Consider the following 22,222-nt stretch of genomic DNA (forward strand, 5'->3'; position numbering starts at 1 on the left):
TCATCATTTAAGACATTATTCCTTTCAGCGTTCAGTCTGGGGCATAGCCCCCCTTACAAAATTCCTCCATGATCCCCTATTCAGTGCTAACATTGATGCCTCTTCTAATGTTAAGCCTATTACTTCAAAATCTTTCTTAACCGAATCCAGGTACCTTCTCCTTGGTCTGCCCCGACTCCTCCCACCCTCTACTGCTGAACCCATGAGTCTCTTGGGTAACCTTGCTTCTCCCATGCGTGTAACATGATCCCACCATCTAAGCCTGTTCGCCCTGAGTGCTACATCTATAGAGTTCACTCCCAGTTTTTCTTTTATTTCCTCATTGTGGACACCCTCCTGCCATTGTTCCCATCTACTAGTACCTGCAGTCATCCTAGCTACTTTCATATCCGTAACCTCAACCTTGTTGATAAGGTAACCCGAATCCACCCAGCTTTCGCTCCCATACAACAAAGTTGGTCGAAAGATTGAACGGTGCACAGATAACTTAGTCTTGGTACTGACTTCCTTCTCTTATTTTATTTTGATGATCATTCCTACCTATGTAGGTTGGCCTCAACAAAATATTTTCGGAAGAGAAAGTTGGTGACTGAAATTTCGTAAATAGATCTCGCCGCGAAGAAAACCGTCTTTGCTTTAATGACTTCCATCCCAACTCGCCTATCGTATCTGCCACACTCTCTCCCCTATTACGTGATAATACAAAACGAGCTGCCCTTTTTTGCACCCTTTCGATGTCCTCCGTCAATCCCACCTGGTAAGGATCCCACACCGCGCAGCAATATTCCAACAGTGGACGAACGAGTGTAGTGTAAGCTGTCTCTTTAGTGGACTTGTTGCAGCTTCTAAGTGTCCTGCCAATGAAACGCAACCTTTAGCTCGCCTTCGCCACAATATTATCTATGTGGTCTTTCCAACTGAAGTTGTTCGTAATTTTAACACCCCGGTACTTAGTTGAATTGACAGCCTTGAGAATTGTACTATTTATCGAGTAATCGAATTCCGACGGATTTCTTTTGGAACTCGTGTGGATCACCTCTCACTTTTCGTTATTTAGCGTCAACTGCCACCTGCCACACCGTACAGCAATCTTTTCTAAATCGCTTTGCAACTGATACTGGTCTTCGGATGACCTTACTAGACGGTAAATTACAGCATCATCTGCGAACAACCTAAGAGAACTGCTCAGATTGTCACTCAGGTCATTTATATAGATCAGGAACAGCAGAGGTCCCAGGACGCTTCCCTGGGGAACACCTGATATCACTTCAGTTTTACTGGACGATTTGCCGTCTATTACTACGAACTGACAGGAAATCTCGAATCCAGTCGCACAACTGAGACGATACCCCGTAGGCCCGCAGCTCGATTAGAAGTCGCTTGTGAGGAACGGTGACAAAAGCTTTCCGGAAATCTAGAAATACGGAATCAACTTGGCAGACTGGCGGAAAATAGGGAAAGTAAGTGACAGCGCTGAGAACAAAATCAAGGAGAGGAGAAGGAGACTAGCTGTACGGTTAGTAGCTACGACGCCGAGTGGCGTACGTACCTCGGTACAGAGCAGGAGTTGATGCAGTCGTCGGCCATGCGGCAGATGAGCTCCCCGACGAGTTGCAAGGACTCGTTCCGCGTGAGGCGGCGGAGCTCTGCCAGCGCGTCGGCGCACACCTCCCCCTCCTCCCCCGCACCCGCAGGCGGCGCCAGTCCGTAGCCGCTGATGGCGTCTGCCGTGCGGACCACAGCCGACCACGCCGCGGGCTGCTGCTCCAGGGCGCCGCACGACACGAACTCCGGCAGCCGATCTGCAGGACACCCCGAGCTCTGCACTCTGACCACTCACTCGGGCTTCCATTGACTGCTCCTATCCAGGTAGCTAATGAGAAGTAGTAGAAATGAGAACAGCGAGAAACTTAACATCAGGATTGATGGTCACGAAGTCAATGAAGTTCAGGAATTCTGCTACCTAGGCAGTAAAACAACCAATGACGGACGGAGCAAGGAGGACATCAAAAGCAGACTCGCTATGGCAAAAAAGGCATTTCTGGCCGAGAGAAGTCTACTAATATCAAATACCGGCCTTAATTTGAGGAAGAAATTTCTGAGGATGTACGTCTGGAGTACAGCATTGTATGGTAGTGAAACATGGACTGTGGGAAAACCGGAACAGAAGAGAATCGAAGCATTTGAGATGTGGTGCTATAGACGAATGTTGAAAATTAGGTGGACTGATAAGGTAAGGAATGAGGAGGTTCTACGCAGAATCGGAGAGGAAACGAATATGTGGAAAACACTGATAAGGAGAAGGGACAGGATGATAGGACATCTGGGAATGACTTGCATGGTACTAGAGGGAGCTGTAGAGGGCAAAAACTGTACAGGAAGACAGAGATTGGAATACGTCAAGCAAATAATTGAGGACGTAGGTTGCAAGTGCTACTCTGAGATGAAGAGGTTAGCACAGGAAAGGAATTCGTGGCGGGCTGCATCAAACCAGTCACTAGACTCACGACCAAAAAAAAAAAAAAAATAAAAAATAAAAAATAAAAAATCCACATCAAGAGGCGTTCGCTGTGTTATTCACTGGTTTGGTATTTAACTAATTTGTAAATCAAAATGACAATCTCATTTTATTACATTGAGTAATTACTAAATAATTTTTCCCCCGGCTAAAGATTTGGTCAACTTGCTAAAGAACTCCAAGTTAACGCCGAGTTAAAGTGTTGTCTGTAAGTTGTGTAAGTACCACTAAATCACAGTTCGTACAATAGATTCTATATAACTATTGATTACCGGAATGAGATTTTCACTCTGCAGCAGAGTGTGCGCTGATATGAAACTTCCTGGCAGGTTAAAACTGTGCGCCCGACCGAGACTCGAACTCGGGACCTTTGCCTTTCGCGGGCAAGTGCTCTACCATCTGAGCTACCGAAGCACGACGCACGACCGCTACTCACAGCTTTACTTCTGCCAGTATCCCCTCTCCTACCTTCGGTAGCTCAGATGGTAGAGCACTTGCCCGCGAAAGGCAAAGGTCCCGAGTTCGAGTCCCGGTCGGGCACACAGTTTTAACCTGCCAGGAAGTTTCATATCAGCGCACACGCCGCTGCAGAGTGAAAATCTCATTCTGGAAACATCCCCCAGGCTGTGGCTAAGCCATGTCTCCGCAGTATCCTTTCTTTCAGGAGTGCTACTTCTGTAAGGTTCGCAGGAGAGCTTCTGTAAAATTTGGAAGGTAGGAGACGAGGTACTGGCAGAAGTAAAGCTGTGAGACCGGGCGTGAGTCGTGCTTGGGTAGCTCAGACGGTAAAGCACTTGCCCACGAAAGGCAAAGGTCCCGAGTTCGAGTCTCGGTCGGTGCACGCAGTTTTAATCTGCCAGGAAGTTTCATATCAGCACAGACTCCACTGCAGAGTGAAAATCTCATTCTGGAATCCTTGTCTTTGTATGATACACATCGATATGTCCAATTACATCAGAGAATGTTATATAAATAACTAATATTTATCATCGTTTTCACAATTTTTTTTTATATGTCGAATGGATAATGTTTATAACTGTTAAACGCATAATTTCCTTTCGTCGCACTGTAGCTAAAATTTATCTCGTGGATGTTACAATCAGTACTATCAGCCACTGAAGGTGAAACACTAAGAGAGCTCAAAATGGTTCAAATGGCTCTGAGCACTACCGTACTTAACATCTGAGGTCACCAGTCCCCTAGACTTAGAATTACTTATACCTAACTAACCTAAGGACATGCCTATAACATTTTCCACAACGAAACCTGGCACAAAATCCAAAGAGATCCTGGTCGTATTTGAAGTATGTTAGCAGCAAGAAACAATCAATGCCTTCTCTGTCCTATAGCAATGGAGATACTGTGGTGTCACCGCCAGACACCACACTTGCTAGGTGATAGTTTTAAATCGGCCGCGGTCCATTAGTACATGTCGGACCCGCGTGTCGCCACTGTGTGATCGCAGACCGAGCGCCACCACAAGGCAGGTCTCGAGATACGGAATAGCATTCGCCCCAGTTGTACGGACGACTTTGCTAGCGACTACACTGACGAAGCCTCACTCCTTTGCCGACCAGATAGTTAGAATAGCCTTCAGCTAAGTCCATGGCTACTACCTAGCAAGGCGCCATTAGCCTTACATAGCAATTGATACTTATCGTATAAAGCATGTCTCATCAAGAACGATGTATACAACAAGGATGGATTAAAGTTAAGTATTCCAAAAGCTACGTACTTTACTTTATAGCATTCATTACGTATCCTGTTTCAGACCTCACGCCATCCTTCGTGTGTTTATAGCGTGCATTGCGGTCCCCTCAAATCACACTGTGTCGGCACTTCTGTCGACGCGTCAGATACTATCGAAGACATTGCTGCGAAAGCAGTTAATAAAAACAGCCTTTCGAATAAGACGGTGTAAATATTCCAGAATTCGAATCGAGAACACCTGCCAAGTAGAAGTAAATGTCCTCAGAGTTGTGAAGCAACTTGTTGTTGTTGTTGTGGTCTTCAGTCCAGAGACTGGTTTGATGCAGCTCTCCATGCTACCCTATCCTGTGCAAATTTCTTCATCTCCCAGTATCTACTGCAACCTACATCCTTCTGAATCTGCTTAATGTATTCATCTCTTGGTCTCCCTCTACGATTTTTATTCTCCACGCTGCCCTCCAATGCTAAACTTGTGATCCCTTGATGCCTCAGAACATGTCCTACCAACCGATCCCTTCTTCTAGTCAAGTTCTGCCACAAACTCCTCTTCCCCCAATTCTATTCAATACCTCCTCATTAGTTATGTGATCTACCCAACTAATCTTCAGCATTCTTCTGTAGCACCACATTTCGAAAGCTTCTATTCTTTTCTTGTTCAAACTATTTTTCGTCCATGTTTCACTTTTATGCATGGCTACACTCAATACAAATACTTTCACAAACGACTTCCTGACACTTAAATCTATACTCGATGTTAACAAATTTCTCTTCTTCAGAAACGCTTTCTTTGCCAGTGCCAGTCTACATTTTATAACCTCTCTACTTCAACCATCAGTTATTTTGCTCCCCAAATAGTAAAACTCCTTTACTACTTTGAGTGTCTCATTTCCTAATCTAATTCCCTCAGCATAACCCGACTTAATTCGACAACATTCCATTATCCTCGTTTTGCTTTTGTTGATGTTCATCTTATATCCTCCTTTCAGGGCACTGTCAATTCTGTTCAACTGCTCTTCCAAGTCTTCTGCTGTCTCTGACAGAATTACCATGTCATCGGCGAACCTCAAAGTTTTTATTTCTTCTCCATGGGTTTTAATACCTACTCCAAACTTTTCTTTTGATTCCTTTATTGCTTGCTCAAAATACAGATTCAGTAACATCGGGGAGAGGCTACAACCGTGTCTCACTCCCTTCCCAACCACTGCTTCCCTTTCATACCCCTCGACTCTTATAACTGCCATCTGGTTTCTGTACAAATTGTAAATAGCCTTTCTCTCCCTGTATTTTACCCCTGCCACCTTTAGAATTTGAAAGAGAGTATTCCAGTCAACATTGTCAAAAGCTTTCTCTGAATCTAGAAATGCTTGAATCGTAGGTTTGCATTTCCTTACTCTTTCTTCTAAGATAAGTCGTAAGGTCAGTATTGCCTCACGTGTTCCAACATTTCTACGGAATCCAAACTGATCTTCCTCGAGGTCGGCTTCTACCAGTTTTTCCGTTCGCCTGTAAAGAATTCGCGTTAGTATTTTGCAGCTGTGACTTATTAAACTGATAGTTCGGTAATTTTCACATCTGTCAACACCTGCTTTCTTTGGGATCGGAATTATTATATTCTTCTTGAAGTCTGAGGGTATTTCGCCTGTCTCATACATCTTGCTCACCAGATGGTAGAGTTTTGTCAGGACTGGCTCTCCCAAGGCCGTCGGTAGTTCTAATGGAATGTTGTCTACTCCCGTGGCCTTGTTTCGACTCATGTTTTTCAGTACTCTGTGAAACTCTTCACGCATCACACACATCCATGCCCGAGGCAGGATTCGAATATGCGACCGTAGCGGTAGCGCGGTTGCAGACTGAAGCGCCTAGAACCGCTCTGCCAACACGACATATATTGTTTCGATTTCAAGCGAAACAGTGGATGGTTGGATAACTTCAAACAGTGCTACAGAATTGGAAAACGAAAGGTAATGAAATTTCAAACGAAACTTCAGCTAGACTATGCACAGCAACCTACGGAATCGGGCGAAATTTTTTTAGAGGAGATAAACAAAACTATACCTTAGTTAAGTAAGTAATTTGTTTCCAACTGCAACCAATCGGAATTTGAAGAGGAAACGTATATGAAACGGACCCTGGAAAATTAGAGGTACCAAGAGGGTTCTATCAAAATCAATTCCTTAGCGCATTCGTATACGAGGGGCGTTTGAAAAGTCCGTGTAAAGTCCGAGAGATGGCACCACCGGCGCGTATCGACGTCATGTTTAGTTAGTAGCATCTTTGGAAACAACGCACACCAAGTTTCAGCCATATTGGTCTATTTCTTTGTGTTTGGCATTCGTGTGAATCAAGGAAGTCGAGTGATTGTCAAAAAATGGACGTAGAAGAGTTTCGTGTGGTGACTAAACATTACTTTATGAAAGGCAAAACGAGCCAGGAGACTAAAGGGAAGCTTGATAAACATTACGGTGACTCTGCACCTTCGATTAGAACAGTTTATAAGTGGTTTCAGAAGTTTTAGAGTGGTCAAATGGGCACAAGTGATGCTGAACGTTCTGGACACCCTGTGGAGGTTACAACTCCAGAAATAATTTATAAAATCCGTCATATGGTGATGGATAACACAAGCGTTAAGGTGTGTGAGACTGCTAGTGCTGTGGGCATCTCGAATGAACGGGTATATAATATTTTACATAAACATTTGGACATGAGAAAGCTATCCGCAAGATGGGTTCCGCGATTGCTCACAGTTGACCAAAGATGGAATCGTGTGAAATGTTGCAAGGATGGTTTGCAGTTGTTCAGGAAGAATCCGGAGGACTTTAAGCGTCGTTTCGTCACTGTGTGTGAAAGATGGATACATTACTATACTCCTGAGACCAAACAACAATAGAAACAATGGGTTACCAAGGGAGAATCTGCACCAAAAAAGGCGAAGACCAGCCCTTCGGCCTGAAAGGTTCTGGCGACTGTCTTTTGGGATTCGCAAGGGATAATCCTCATCGACTATCTGGAAAAGGGTAAAACTATTACAGGTGCATATTATTCTTCGTTATTGGACCGTTTGAAAACCGAGGTGCAAGAAGAAGCCGGTGATTGGACCGCAAAAATGTCCATTTCCGTTACGACAATGCACCAGCGCACATCTCAGCACTTGTGGTCGCAAAATTAACGGAAATAGGATTCCAACTCGTTTCAAATCCCCCCTGTTCTCCAGACTTGCCTCCCTCGGACTACTATTTGTTCCCCAATTTGAAGAAATGGCTGGCGGGACTAAGATTTTATTCAAACTATGAGGTGATTGCAGCAAATAATAGCTATTTTGCAGACTTGGAAATTCCTATTATTCGGAAGGGAACAACAAATTAGAACAGCGTTGGACGAAGTGTATAAGTCTAAAAGGCGGCTATGTCGAGAAATAAAAAAGGTTTACCCCAAACACGTAAGTAGTTTTTATTTTTGCACGGACTTCTCAAACGTCCCTCGTATAATTATGCCGACTGTTTAACCGGATCGTAAATTGGCTGGAACGCTATTTACTGCTCTGAGAGAACTAAGAGGAGCTCTGTGCTTTATGATTCTTTCTTGTATGTGTAGTCTTCGCAAGGGCGTCGGGGAAATTTACGTCACAGCAAGCAAGAGTGGGAGAACGGGCGTAACAGAACTACAACTATGGTATGAACACTGCTTTTGACCAATAGCTCGTCAGAATAAGTTGCTTTTCTTTAATTCCTGGCAACGGCCTAGTCACAGTGGATACACCGGTTCCCGTCAGATCACCGAAGTTAAGCGCTGTCGGGCGTGGCCGGCACTTGGATGGGTGACCATCCGGCCGCCATGCGCTGTTGCCACTTTTCGGGGTGCACTCAGCCTCGTGATGCCAATTGAGGAGCTTCTCGACCGAATAGTAGCGGCTCCGGTCAAAGGAAAGCATCGTAACGACCGGGAGAGCGGTGTGCTGACCACACGCCCCTCCTATCTCCATCCTTAGCTGAGGATGACACGGCGGTCGGATGGTCCCAATGGACCACTTGTGGCCTGAAGACGGAGTGCTGCTCTCTTGTTTAATTCCTAGTATATGTATAAAAATCATACTCCTAAAGAACAAACTACTGGTCCTGGAAAGTGTGTGACATTGCAGTTCATATCCCCTGGAACCACCAGATGAATTCAATCTCCCGATGTTTGTGTTTTCCGTGCGTATAAAACATATCACCGAGCTATTTGCAGCAACGCCTTGAAGGACAGCCAGTTCCACAATAAGAGCCAGGACAGGCTGCTTCGCATTCGGTTGCATGCCATCACATCCCACCGGTTCTCTTCAACCTTTTACACCAATGTGATTGTATATGCATTCTTTAAGAGTGGATACCTAGCTGCACGTCTTGCGCGGTTTGTAACTCCCAAGGAGCTCGCCTCTGATCTTGATGGTGCGAACCTTTGTGATGATTCACATGCCTGTCTACCCCGATAGCTGTATGGCGAGCGTGACGGACTGCCGTCCGTAGGGGCCCGGGTTCGATTCCAGGCCGGGTCTGGGATTTCCTCCGCTCAGGGACTGAGTGTTGTGTTGCCTTCATCATCATTTCATCCCCACCCGGCGCACAGGTCGCCCAATGTGGCGTCGAATGTAGTAAGAGCTGCACCAAGGCGGCCGGACCTGCCCCGTAAGGGGCCTCCCGGCCAATGAACTCAAACGCTCATTTCCATAGAGATGCGCAATTTTTTATTCGGTTTTCATGATCCAAGTTAACGGTTTGTTTCGAACGTCTCTAGAATCTCGATGGTGTCAATTTTGTGAAGGCTGATCTCCTCGCGTCTCAGACTCTTCGTTTTCTGGGAACGTAGTGAGTCATTACCAGTTACTATTTTTCCTGTCGTAATTTTCGCTTTCGACCTCGCACTCAACAGGTTCCTTGTAAGTTATCTAAAAGAGAAGGCTAAGAAGCGTGAGGGATCTATTGGACATAAGAATGCTTATTTAGCTTAATCAGTCCTTGGAAAACAGAAATTAAGCAACACCTTGGCTCAGAGCACTGAAAGACCTAAGCCGAAACAAGGCCTCGGGAGTGCACAACATTCCATTAGAACTACTGACAGCCTTGGGAGAGCCAGTCCTGACAAAACTCTACCATATGGTGACCAAGATGTATGAGACAGTCGAAATTCCCTCAGACTTCAAGACGAATATAATAATTCCAATCGCAAAGAAATCAGATGTTGACAGATGTGAAAATTACCGAACAATCAGTTTAATAAGCCATAGCTGCAAAATACTAACGCGAATTCTTCACAGACGAATGGAAGTAGAAGCCAACCTCGGGGAAGAACAGTGTGGATTCCGTAGAAATGTTGGAACACGTGAGGCAATACCGACCTTACGACTTATCTTAGAAGAAAGAATAAGGAAAGGCAAACCTACGATTCAAGTATTTCTAGATTCAGCGAAAGCTTTCGACAATGTTGACTGGAATACTCTCTTTCAAATTCTAAAGGTGGCAGGGGTAAAATACAGAGAGCGAAAGGCTATTTACGATTTGTACAGAAACCAGATGGCAGTTATAAGAGTCGAGGGGCATGAAAGGGAAGCAGTGGTTGGGAAGGGAGTGAGACAAAGTTATAGCCTCTCCCCGATGTTATTCAATCTGTATATTGAGCAAGCCGTAAAGGAAACAAAAGAAAAGTTCGGAGTAGGTATTAAAATCCATGGAGAAGAAAGAAAAACTGAGGTTCGCCGATGACATTGTAATTCTGTCAGAGACAGCAAAGGAACTGGAAGAGCAGTTGAACGGAATGGACAGTGTCTCGAAACGAGGATATAAGATGAACATAAACGAAAACAAAACGAGGATAATGGAATGTAGTCGAATTAAGTCTGGTTATGCTGAGGGAATTAGATTAGGAAATGAGACACTTAAAATAGTAAAGGAGTTTTGCTATTTGGTGGGAAAAATAACTGACGATGGTCGAAGTAGAGAGGATATAAAATGTAGACTGGCAATGGCAAGGAAAGCGTTTCTGAGAAAGAGAAATTTGTTAACATCGAGTATAGTTTTAAGTGCCAGGGAATCGTTTGTGAAAGTATTTGTATGGAGTGTAGCCATGTATGGAAGTGAAACATGGACGATAAATAGTTTAGGCAAGAAGAGAATTGAAGCTTTCGAAATGTGGTGCTACAGAAGAATGCTGAAGATTAGATGGGTAGATCACATAACTAATGAGGAGGTGTTGAATAGAATTTGGGAGAAGAGGAGTTTGTGGCACAACTTGACTAGAAGAAGGGATCGGTTAGTAGGGCATGTTCTGAGACATCAAGGGATCACGAATTTAGTATTGGAGGGCAGCATGGAGGGTAAAAATCGTAGAGGGAGACCAAGAGATGAATACACGAAACAGATTCAGAAGGATGTAGGCTGCAGTAAGTACTGGGAGATGAAGAAGCTTGCACAGGATAGAGTAGCATGGAGAGCTGCATCAAACGAGTCTCAGGACTGTAGACCACAACAACAACAACATAGTTCAGATTTCTGGCAAAATTCAGAAAGACAGTACGGTAACGTTAGGGAAAATCGCTATGTTCTTTCCAAGATAACTGGCTGCATTCTATAGTGAGTCTGAACTTGCGTTATGTGTACATGATGAAACAGTAGAATCTAACAATCCTAGAATACTCAGAGAGTGTGTAAATTTCACTTACGCTTTAGCAGCGGATGTGAATGCTGCTGTCTTTCAGGTGTTTCCAATGATATACAAAAGAATTTACTGGATTGTACGTTACATGTGTGTCAGGAAGAAAATACACTCCTGGAAATTGAAATAAGAACACCGTGAATTCATTGTCCCAGGAAGGGGAAACTTTATTGACACATTCCTGGGGTCAGATACATCACATGATCACACTGACAGAACCACAGGCACATAGACACAGGCAACAGAGCATGCACAATGTCGGCACTAGTACAGTGTATATCCACCTTTCGCAGCAATGCAGGCTGCTATTCTCCCATGGAGACGATCGTAGAGATGCTGGATGTAGTCCTGTGGAACGGCTTGCCATGCCATTTCCACCTGGCGCCTCAGTTGGACCAGCGTTCGTGCTGGACGTGCAGACCGCGTGAGACGACGCTTCATCCAGTCCCAAACATGCTCAATGGGGGACAGATCCGGAGATCTTGTTGGCCAGGGTAGTTGACTTACACCTTCTAGAGCACGTTGGGTGGCACGGGATACATGCGGACGTGCATTGTCCTGTTGGAACAGCAAGTTCCCTTGCCGGTCTAGGAATGGTAGAACGATGGGTTCGATGACGGTTTGGATGTACCGTGCACTGTTCAGTGTCCCCTCGACGATCACCAGTGGTGTACGGCCAGTGTAGGAGATCGCTCCCCACACCATGATGCCGGGTGTTGGCCCTGTGTGCCTCGGTCGTATGCAGTCCTGATTGTGGCGCTCACATGCACGGCGCCAAACACGCATACGACCATCATTGGCACCAAGGCAGAAGCGACTCTCATCGCTGAAGACGACACGTCTCCATTCGTCCCTCCATTCACGCCTGTCGCGACACCACTGGAGGCGGGCTGCACGATGTTGGGGCGTGAGCGGAAGACGGCCTAACGGTGTGCGGGACCGTAGCCCAGCTTCATGGAGACGGTTGCGAATGGTCCTCGCCGATACCCCAGGAGCAACAGTGTCCCTAATTTGCTGGGAAGTGGCGGTGCGGTCCCCTACGGCACTGCGTAGGATCCTACGGTCTTGGCGTGCATCCGTGCGTCGCTGCGGTCCGGTCCCAGGTCGACGGGCACGTGCACCTTCCGCCGACCACTGGCGACAACATCGATGTACTGTGGAGACCTCACGCCCCACGTGTTGAGCAATTCGGCGGTACGTCCACCCGGCCTCCCGCATGCCCACTATACGCCCTCGCTCAAAGTCCGTCAACTGCACATACGGTTCACGTCCACGCTGTCGCGGCATGCTACCAGTGTTAAAGACTGCGATGAAGCTCCGTATGCCACGGCAAACTGGCTGACACTGACGGCGGCAGTGCACAAATCCTGCGCAGCTAGCGCCATTCGACGGCCAACACCGCGGTTCCTGGTGTGTCCGCTGTGCCGTGCGTGTGATCATTGCTTGTACAGCCCTCTCGCAGTGTCCGGAGCAAGTATGGTGGGTCTGACACACCGGTGTCAATGTGTTCTTTTTTCCATTTCCAGGAGTGTAGTTCAGAAACAGCTAAGACAGATTTTGTGTCTTTGATAGCATATGAAACTTCAGATGTATCTTCTAAATTTGAGTTGTGTGTACTATTTCGTTTTCTGTTATCTACTGGAGAGACGGTCGAAAGATTTTGGACATTTTCGCATCAATCACGTAACAATGCTTCCTCCTTGGCTGATTCAATTAAAGATGTACTCGCCGATGGTGTCCAAGAAACGAAAGAAAACGTAAAATCTGAAATTTATGATGGCACCTGATGCGTGACCATCATACACAAATCCAAACAACTGTAAGAGAAGAGCATAATTTGGTGTATTATGCGCTTTGTTATGAACACCAACTGAATTTAGTTCTTGCCCAAGCTACATGAAACAAATAAAACTGTTTTTCGTAACTACTGCACAGGTAGCAATATGTTTCTGTCATTCACCTCGAGAAGTGACTGTTCCATATGCAACGAAGAATCCTTCATGGATCAACCATAAGACGGAACTCTAAAAAAGGCCTCAAAATTCACGAGCATAAAGAGGCCTTTCTAGGATGTTAAACACATTGAAGATACCATCAACCAGACCACAAATGTGGATCAAACATATTGTATAAGGTTAAAACTCGAACACCCAAAACTTTCGTTTCGGTTACAGATATTTTCTAAAATAGCTAGCTGTCAAACCAAGCAACGTGCAGGTATTCATTTGGCAACTTTCTATTAGAAATGAAAACAGAAATGAACTGTGTTTTTCTGTAATATCGAGAAAATTTGATTTACATGTATTCGTGAAAATACTTTTGAAATTACGGAACAGTCGTACAAAAAAAAAATGCATAATTTCCAGATGTGTAAGGACAGCTTATTCTCGTATCTACACCGCGATTTTGCAAACGTCTCTATAGGCTCTTCATAGCTCTATAGACGGCTATGGTTTCGCCTACAGCCGATTGCGTTTCGCAGCTGAAAGCTGTCAGAAGCTCTGCGAGGTATCAGGAATTTCTCTAAGTGAACTCGACTCTGTATGTGTCTTAGTACTAAAGAATAAATGTATTAAAAATTGATACATGATGCGGCATTTTTCCACACGTCTCGTTGTTCATGACTCCATGTCTCCTGCTCCTTGTGTCATGCAATGACATGACTTTGTACGTACATTCAGCGGCGTACGTCGGAACTGTGTGCAGAATGTGTTGCGAACTGAGGTACTAGGGAAGAAGCAATAAATTTAAGCGTCACGCACGATGAGGCAGTTTGCCATGCATCTCATTGTTTATGACGTCATATGTCCTGAACTGTGATAGGTAAGTAGTTCTAACCCCCACAGCAATTGTATGCTGACAGTAAGGGACGTGTGTTTGGTTGAAATCGGGTCAGAAGGGGATGTGGAACATCCACTCAGACACACTCGCACATAAATACATACATCCATTTTTATACACTACTGGCCATTAAAATTGCTACACCACGAAGATGACGTGCTACAGACGCGAAATTTAACCGACAGGAAGAAGATGCTGTGATATGCAAATGATTAGCTTTTCAGAGCATTCACACAAGGTTGGCGCCGGTGGCGACACCTATAACGTGCTGACATGAGGAAAGTTTCCAACCGATGTCTCATACACAAACAGCAGTTGACCGGCGTTGCGTGGTGAAACGTTGTTGTGGTGCCTCGTGTGAGGAGGAGAAATGCGTACCATCACGTTTCCGACTTTGATAAAGGTCGGATTGTAGCCTATCGCGATTGCGGTTTATCGTATCGCGACATTGCTGCTCGCGTTGGTCGAGATCCAATGACTGTTAGCAGAATACGGAATCGGTGGTTTCAGGAGGGTAATACGGAACGCCGTGCTGGATCCCAACGGCCTCGTATCACTAGCAGTCGAGATGACAGGCATCTTATCCGCACGTCTGTAACGGATCCCTGAGTCAACAGATGGGGACGTTTTCAAGACAACAACCATCTGCACGAACAGTTCGACGACGTTTGCAGCAGCATGGGCTATTCAGCTCGGAGACCGTGGCTGCGGTTACCCTTGACAGAGCAGTCAGAGGTTTGAATTCTGCAACCACTTGTTGGCCTCTAATTTACTTCACCAGCACGTCTTCTTTTCACTGAACAATAAGTGTCCTGCAGAAATTCCTTATGCTGTCTTTTAGGCTGTCCGCCATTGCCATGCCTTCTATTGAAAGGGAAACGATTCACAACAAGGGCGTACCCAGGATCTGAACTGGGGGGGGGGGGGGGGGCAGCAGGTCATACTAGTCTCAGGAAACAAGGACTCGAGACAACATGCAGCACTTCTTATTAAATAAAACAGTAAACTAGTGAAAAACTGCGAATATTTTCTAGGGGGGGGGGGAGGCAGCTCCCCCCCCCCCCCCCCACCTGCCCCTCTCTGGGTACTCCCATGATTCACAGGTCTCCAGATTTCAACGACAGTGTCATAGATCCGTCACGAAAACGGGAAGAAGGCTGGACTTTCTCGGTACGTCTAAAGGCGTTGTAAGGTAATTTTAGAGCTACAGAAATATTTTAAATAATTTAGGAAATTAAATTATTTGGAAAGGTAAGTTGTACAGTGCAGTAAAGGCAGATAACTTCAACGTGCTTGCGCAAATACCGAAATTTTGTACTTTGTATTGCATTCTCTTTCTTATCGACATAGCGCTGTACGTTAAATAATTACGAGCCGCTTGACATCGCTGTATTCATTCTGAATTCTTTTTATTGTAATATCAATATCCATCTACATCTACATCTACGTGATAACTTGGCTATTCACAATAAAGTGCCTGGCAGAGGGTTCAATGAACCACCTTCAAGCTGTCTCTCTACCGTTCCACTCTCGAACTGCGCGCGGGGAAAAAAGGGCACTTAAATTTTTTTGTGCGAGCCCTGGTGTCTATTATTTTATTATGTTGGTCATTTATTTCTATATAGGTGGCTGCCAACAGAATGTTTTCGCAATCGGAGGAAAAAAACTGGTGATTGAAATTTCATGAGAAGATCCCGTCGCAACGAAAAACGCCTTGTTTTAATGATTGCCACTCCAATTCACGTATCATGTCTGTGACACTATCTCACCTATTTCGCGATAATACAAAACCAGCTGCCCTTCTTTGTACTTTTTCGATGTACTCCATCAGTCCTATCGGATAAGGATCCCACACCGCGAAGCATTACTCTAAAAGAGGACGGACAAGCGTAGTGTAGGCAGTCTCCTTAGTAGGTCTGTTACGTTTTCTAAGTGTTCTGCCAATAAAACGCAGTCTTTGGTTAGCCTTCCCCACAACATTTTCTATGTGTTCCTTCCGATTTAAGTTGTTCGTAATTGTAATACCTAGGTATTTAGCTGAATTTACGGCTTTTAGATTAGACCGATTTATCGTGTAACCGAAGTTTAACGAGTTCCATTTAGCACTCATATGGATGACCTCATACTTTCCGTTATTTATGGTAAACTGCCACTTTTCGCACCATTCAGATATCTTTTCTAAATCGTATTGCAGTTCGTTTTGATCTTCTGGTTATTAGTAGATAAACGACAGCGTCATCTGCAAACAACCTAAGACGGCTGCTCAGATTGTCTGCAAAATCGTTTATATAAATAAGGAACAGCAAAAGGCCCATAACACTAGCTTGGGGAACGCCAGAATTCACTTCTGTTTTACTCGATGATTTTCCGTCAATTACTACGAACTGTGACCTCTCTGACAGGAAATCACGAATCCAGTCACATAACTAAGACGATATTCTATAAGCACACAATTTCACTACGAGCCGCTTGTGTGGTACAGTGTCAAAAGCCTTCCGGAAATCCAGAAATACGGAATCGATCTGAAATCCCTTGTCAACAGCACTCAACACTTCATGCTAATAAAGAGCCAGTTGTGTTTCACAAGAACGATGTTTCCCAAACCCATGTTCACTGTGTGTCAATAAACTCTTTTCTTCGAGGTCATTCATAATGTTCCAACACAGTATATGTTCTAAAATCCTGCTGCATATCGACGTTAACGATATGGGCCTGTAATTTAGTGGATTACTCCTACTACCTTTCTTGAATATTGGTGTGACCTGTGCAACTTTCCAGTCTTTGGGTACGGATCTTTCGTCGAGCGAACGGTTGTATATGATTGTCAAGTATGGAGCTAATGCATCAGCGTACTCTGAAAGAAACCTAATTGGTATAAAGTCTGGACCAGAAGACTTGCTTTTATTAGGTGATTTAAGTTGCTTCACTACTCTGAGGATATTTTCTTCTACGTTACTCATGTTGGCAGCTGTTTCCGATTCGAATTCTGGAATATTTACTTCGTCTTCTTTTGTAAAGGCATTTCGGAAGGCTGTGTTTAGTAACTCTGCTTTGGCAGCACTGTCTTCGATAGTATCTCCATTGCTATCGTGCAGAGAAGGCACTGATTGTTTCTTGCCGCTAACATACTTCACATACGACTAGAATCTCTTTGGATTTTCTGCCAGGTTTCGAGACAAAGTTTCGTTGTGGAAACTGTTATGAGCATCTCGCATTGAAGTCCACGCTAAATTTCGAGCTTCTATAAAAGATCGCCAATCTTGGGGATTTTGCGTCTGTTTAAATTTGGCATGTTTGTTTCGTTGTTTCTGCAACAGTGTTCTGATCCGTTTTGTGTACCAACGAGGATCAGCTCCGTCGTTTGTTAATTTTTTTGGTATAAATCTCTCAATTGCTGCCGATACTATTTCTCTGAATTCAAGCTACATCCGGTCTGTACTTATATTATCCATTTCGAAGGAGTGGAGATTGTCTCTCACGAATGCGTCAAGTGAATTGAAGGGCTTATTTCAATAGTGGAAAAAGTCAATTTTTGTTCATTCTTAGATACAGAGTCCTAAAGTTAAATCAGCGCTGAAAAATGTGCAGTTGACATACCAGAAATATTCATATATATATATATATATATATATATATATATATATATATATATATATATACTGTAGACTGGCAATGGCAAGGAAAGCGATTCTGAAGAATACAAATTTGTTAACATCGAGTATTGATTTAAGTGTCAGGAATTCGTTTCCGAAAGTATTTGTATGGCGTGTAGCCATGTATGGAAGTGGAACATGGACGATAAATAGTTTAGACAAGAAGACAATAGAAGCTTTCGAAATGTGGTGCTGCAGAAGAATGCTGAAGATTAGATGGGCAGATCACATAACTAATGAGGAGGTACTGAATAAGATTGGGGAGGAGTTTGTGGCACAACTTGACTAGAAGAAGGGATCGGTAGGTAGGACATGTTCTGAGGGATCAAGGGATCACCAATTTAGTATTGGAGGGCAGAGTGGAGGGTAAAAATCGTAGAGGGAGACCAAGAGATCAATACACTAAGCAGACTGAGAAGGATGTAGGCTACAGTAGGTACTGGGAGATGAAGAAGTTTGCACAGGGTAGAGTAGCATGGAGAGCTGCATCAAACCAGTCTCAGGACTGAAGACCGGGTGTTACAAAAAGGTACGGCCAAACTTTCAGGAAACATTCCTCACACACAAAGAAAGAAAATACATTATGGGGACATGTGTCCGGAAACGCTTACTTTCCACGTTAGAGCTCATTTTATTACTTCTCTTCAAATCACATTAATCATGGAATGGAAAGACACAGCAACAGAACGTACCAGCGTGACTTCAAACACTTTGTTACAGGAAATGTTCAAAATGTCCCCCGTTAGCGAGGATACATGCATCCACCCTCCGTCGCACGGGATCCCTGATGCAGCCCAGGAGAATGGCGTATTGTATCACAGCCGTCCACAATACGAGCACGAAGAGTCTCTACATTTGGTACCGGGGTTGCGTAGACGAGAGCTTTCGAATGCCCCCATAAATGAAAGTCAAGAGGGTTGAGGTCAGGAGAGCGTGGAGGCCACGGAATTGGTCCGCCTGTACCAATCCGTCGGTCACCGAATCTGTTGTTGAGAAGCGTACGAACACTTCGACTGAAATGTGCAGGAGCTCCATCGTTGATGAACCAGATGTTGTGACGTACTTGTAAAGGCACATGTTCTAGCAGCACAGGTAGAGTATCCCGCATGAAATCATGACAACGTGCTCCATTGAGCGTAGGTGGAAGAACATGGGGCCCAATCAAAACATCACCAACAATGCCTGCCCAAACGTTCACAGAAAATCTGTGTTGATGACGTGATTGCACAACTGCATGCGGATTCTCGTCAGCCCACACGTGTTGATGTGAAAATTTACAATTTGATCACGTGGAATGAAGCATCTGTAAAGAGAAGATTTGCACTGAAATCGGATTGACACATTGTCGGATGAGCCATTCGCAGAAGTGTACCCGTGGAGGCGAATCGGCTGCTGATAATGCCTGCACACGCTGTACACGGTACGGAAACAACTGGTTCTCCCGTAGCACTCTCCATACAGTGACGTGGTCAACGTTACCTTGTACAGCAGCAACTTCTCTGACGCTGACGTTAGGGTTATCGTCAACTGCACGAAGAATTGCCTCGTCCATTGCAGGTGTCCTCGTCGTTCTAGGTCTTCCCCAGTCGCCAGTCATAGGCTGGAATGTTCCGTGCTCCCTACGACGCCGATCAATTGCTTCGAACGTCTTCCTGTCGGGACACCTTCGTTCTGGAAATCTGTCTCGATACAAACGTACCGCGCCACGGCTATTGCCCCGTGCTAATACATACATCAACTGGCATCTGCTAACTCCGCATTTGTAAACATTGCACTGACTGCAAAACCACGTTCGTGATGAACACTAACCTGTTGATGCTACGTACTGATGTGCTCGATGCTAGTACTGTAGAGCAATGTGTCGCATGTCAACACAAGCACCGAAGTCAACATTACCTTCCTTCAATTGGGCCAACTGGCGGTGAATCGAGGAAGTACAGTACATACTGACGAAACTAAAATGAGCTCTAACATGGAAATTAAGCGTTTCCGGACACATGTCCACATAACATCTTTTCTTTATTTGTGTGTGAGGAATGTTTGCTGAAAGTTTGGCCGTACCTTTTTGTAACACGCTGTATATATATATATATATTTTCAGCAGTTGAGATACCAGAAATAAGAAAGATTGAAGTATATATAATTGAATATTCAATCTCGCTACGACAACCCTGTGTTCACTAATCCCTGTATCCGTTATTAACTCAGGATTATTTGTTGCTAACAGCTTGGTTGGTTGGTTTGTTGGGGGAAGGAGACCAGATATCGATGTCATCGGTCTCATCAGATTAGGGAAGGACGGGGAAGGAAGTCGGCCGTGCCCTTTGAAAGGAACCATCCCGGCATTTTCCTGGAGCGATTTAGGGAAATCACGGAAAACGTAAATCAGGATACTCGGACGCGGGATTGAACCGTCGTCCTCCCGAATGCGAGTCCAGTGTCTAACCACTGCGCCACCTCGCTCGGTTTGCTAACAGGTCAAGTGTGTTTGCACAGCTGTAGTCCTTCATTGTTAGGGAGAAAACGTACAACCAATGATAAGAGCACGTGTAAGCCAAGCTGCCTGTGGTGTGTGAAGACTGCCCTGTACATATCGTCTCGTCAGCCCGCACTGCACTTACCAGAACGCAGACAGTAGTCCCACCACGTCTCAATTTCACCGTCGCTGAGGTCCAGGATGCCGCCAGATCGAGCGACGGCGGTGGTGCGGGAGCAGACACAGTCGAGCACCGAGGTGCCGTTCCCTGCGAGCAAGGCCGCCAGGGCTGCAACGACGCCCGCCGCCTGCATGGTCGGTCTGCCGTCGATGCTGCTGGGGAGCGATGAGCGGCGGCGCGCGGGCCCGGCATATAACGGCGAGCGCAGCGGAAGTCTGCCGCGGGGCGGCCAAACCACAGGAAGCGGGCCGCCTCCCGTCCGGATCAGTCTGGTTCTCACGAGTGTCACGAATCCGGTAAAACACGAAATCTCTGACTTCACTGCGGCCAGAAAAAGGTCCTGCAAGGACGGGACCAACGACGGCTGAAGAGAATCGTTCGGCGTGACAGAACTGCAACCCTTCCGCAAATTGCCGCAGGTTTAAACGCTGGGGCATTTGGAGGTGTCGGTTTTGGTGCGAAAAGTGGCAGTTCACTCTGAATAATGAGAAGTGTGACGTCATCCACATGAGAACTAGAAGGAATCCGTTAAATTTGTGTTACTCGATGAGTCACGCAATTCAAAAGGTTGCCAGTTCAGTTACGTGCGAGTTAGGGCCAACTTCAGGTGTAACTTCAAATGGTTCAAATGGCTCTGAGCACTATGGAACTTAACATCTCAGGTCATGAGTCCCCTAGAACTTAGAACTACTTAAACCTAACCAACCTAAGGTCATCACACACATCCATGCCCGAGGCAGGATTCGAACCTGCGACCGTAACGGTCACGTGGTTCCAGACTGAAGCGCCTAGAACCGCACGGCCACACCGGCCGGCTAAGGTGTAACTGGGTAACCTCTTTTGATGCTAGTCAATTGTCAGGATGAGCATTACTGCAAAGGGCATTTGATTCTAAAGCATTATGTTAGGGTCAAAGACACTAAATAAATTACTTTTTCTCTCTTAACAACATGTGGGCGGGGGTGGGTTCTTCCTTGGCTCGGGTATGAGGTAGAATGAAACAGCATTTTTACATAAGGTAACTTTTATTGAAAGTTTTGTACAATTGTTTGCTTACTGGATGTTCTGGCTCGGAGAGCAGCAGCTGTGTCGTTTGCGAAGCCTTCTGCTGCGGCAGCGGCGGCGCCTGATTACGCGTGGCAGTGCGTATCTCGTGTCACCGTCTCGTCCAGTTGACTGAAGACGCGCCTCGTGCGGTGGTGAGAACAAAGTCGTGAAAAGGGTGGTGACACCTTGGATGTGGCGTCCCAGTGTTTCTCTTCTCTAGGAGGCCGCGTGTGTTGTGCGTCGGCCAGCGGAGCAGCGCGGCGGGGGAAGGCCAGTGTCCCGGACTCGAACAACGGACTCCCGCTTGCCAGTCTTCGGCTGTCAGATCTTCATCCCAGCTCACAGGTGACTGCTGGTGTGAGGCCGTCTCCTTCCCCTCCTCACGAGTCACCCGGTTACGTAAAACTCAGTCTTCAAATACCTTCTAACTCCTGTCTTCTGGCGCCGAGGCTGCTGCTTGCTATTCCATTACAGCGGTGGACTTGGTGCTCCTGTGTACGATGTCGTCTCTTCCTGCATGACTGTCTTCAGCACCGACTGAACTGTACTGGAACTGAACTGAACTGAAAACTACTGTCGGGCCCACTGCGTCTCGTGTGTTTATTTACTTCAGTTCACTGGAGGTGAACGACTTCACGGTCATTGCCTCTTCTGTCACGTTGAAAAGCTTCTCAAAGACTCTTCTTAACGTCGGTCATTGGCTCTTGGAATGTAGGCGAGGGCCTTTGATCACATGTGACAATTGAGAAACAAAATGGTTCAAATAGCTCTGAGCACTATGGGACTCAACTGCTGAGGTCATTAGTCCCCTAGAACTTAGAACTAGTTAAACCTAACTAACCTAAGGACATCACAAACATCCATGCCCGAGGCAGGATTCGAACCTGCGACCGTAGCGGTCTTGCGGTTCCAGAATTGAGAAACACATTAGCCGGTCATTGCCTCTTCTGTCACATTGAAAAGCTTCTCGAAGAAAATTACTTAATGTCGGTCATTGCCTCTTGGAATATAGGCGAGGGCCTTTGATCACATTTGACAACTGAGAAACACGTGAGCCGGTCGGGCGATGCCCTGAAGGTTGAATCGACAGATTCCGCATATGTGGGGAGGGC

General features: G+C 45.6%; 1 protein-coding gene and 1 pseudogene across 1 annotated transcript in view; one reads left to right on the forward strand and one right to left on the reverse strand.

The window, feature by feature from the left end:
• LOC124553904 overlaps nucleotides 1–20,196 on the reverse strand; it is an 87,112-nt gene extending 66,916 nt beyond the window's left edge. Inside the window, exons 1-2 of the mRNA XM_047127917.1 lie at nucleotides 20,028–20,196; nucleotides 1,550–1,802 (exon numbers count right to left, since the gene is read on the reverse strand). Of these exons, the coding sequence (XP_046983873.1) occupies nucleotides 1,550–1,802; nucleotides 20,028–20,196 (422 nt within the window). The remainder of the gene's footprint in view (nucleotides 1–1,549; nucleotides 1,803–20,027) is intronic.
• On the forward strand, nucleotides 7,957–8,073 carry LOC124554341 (annotated as a pseudogene).
• Nucleotides 20,197–22,222: the final 2,026 nt, after the last annotated feature.

The sequence above is a fragment of the Schistocerca americana genome, chromosome 11 (assembly GCF_021461395.2).
Source record: "Schistocerca americana isolate TAMUIC-IGC-003095 chromosome 11, iqSchAmer2.1, whole genome shotgun sequence".
Classification (NCBI taxonomy): Eukaryota; Metazoa; Arthropoda; class Insecta; order Orthoptera; family Acrididae; genus Schistocerca; species Schistocerca americana.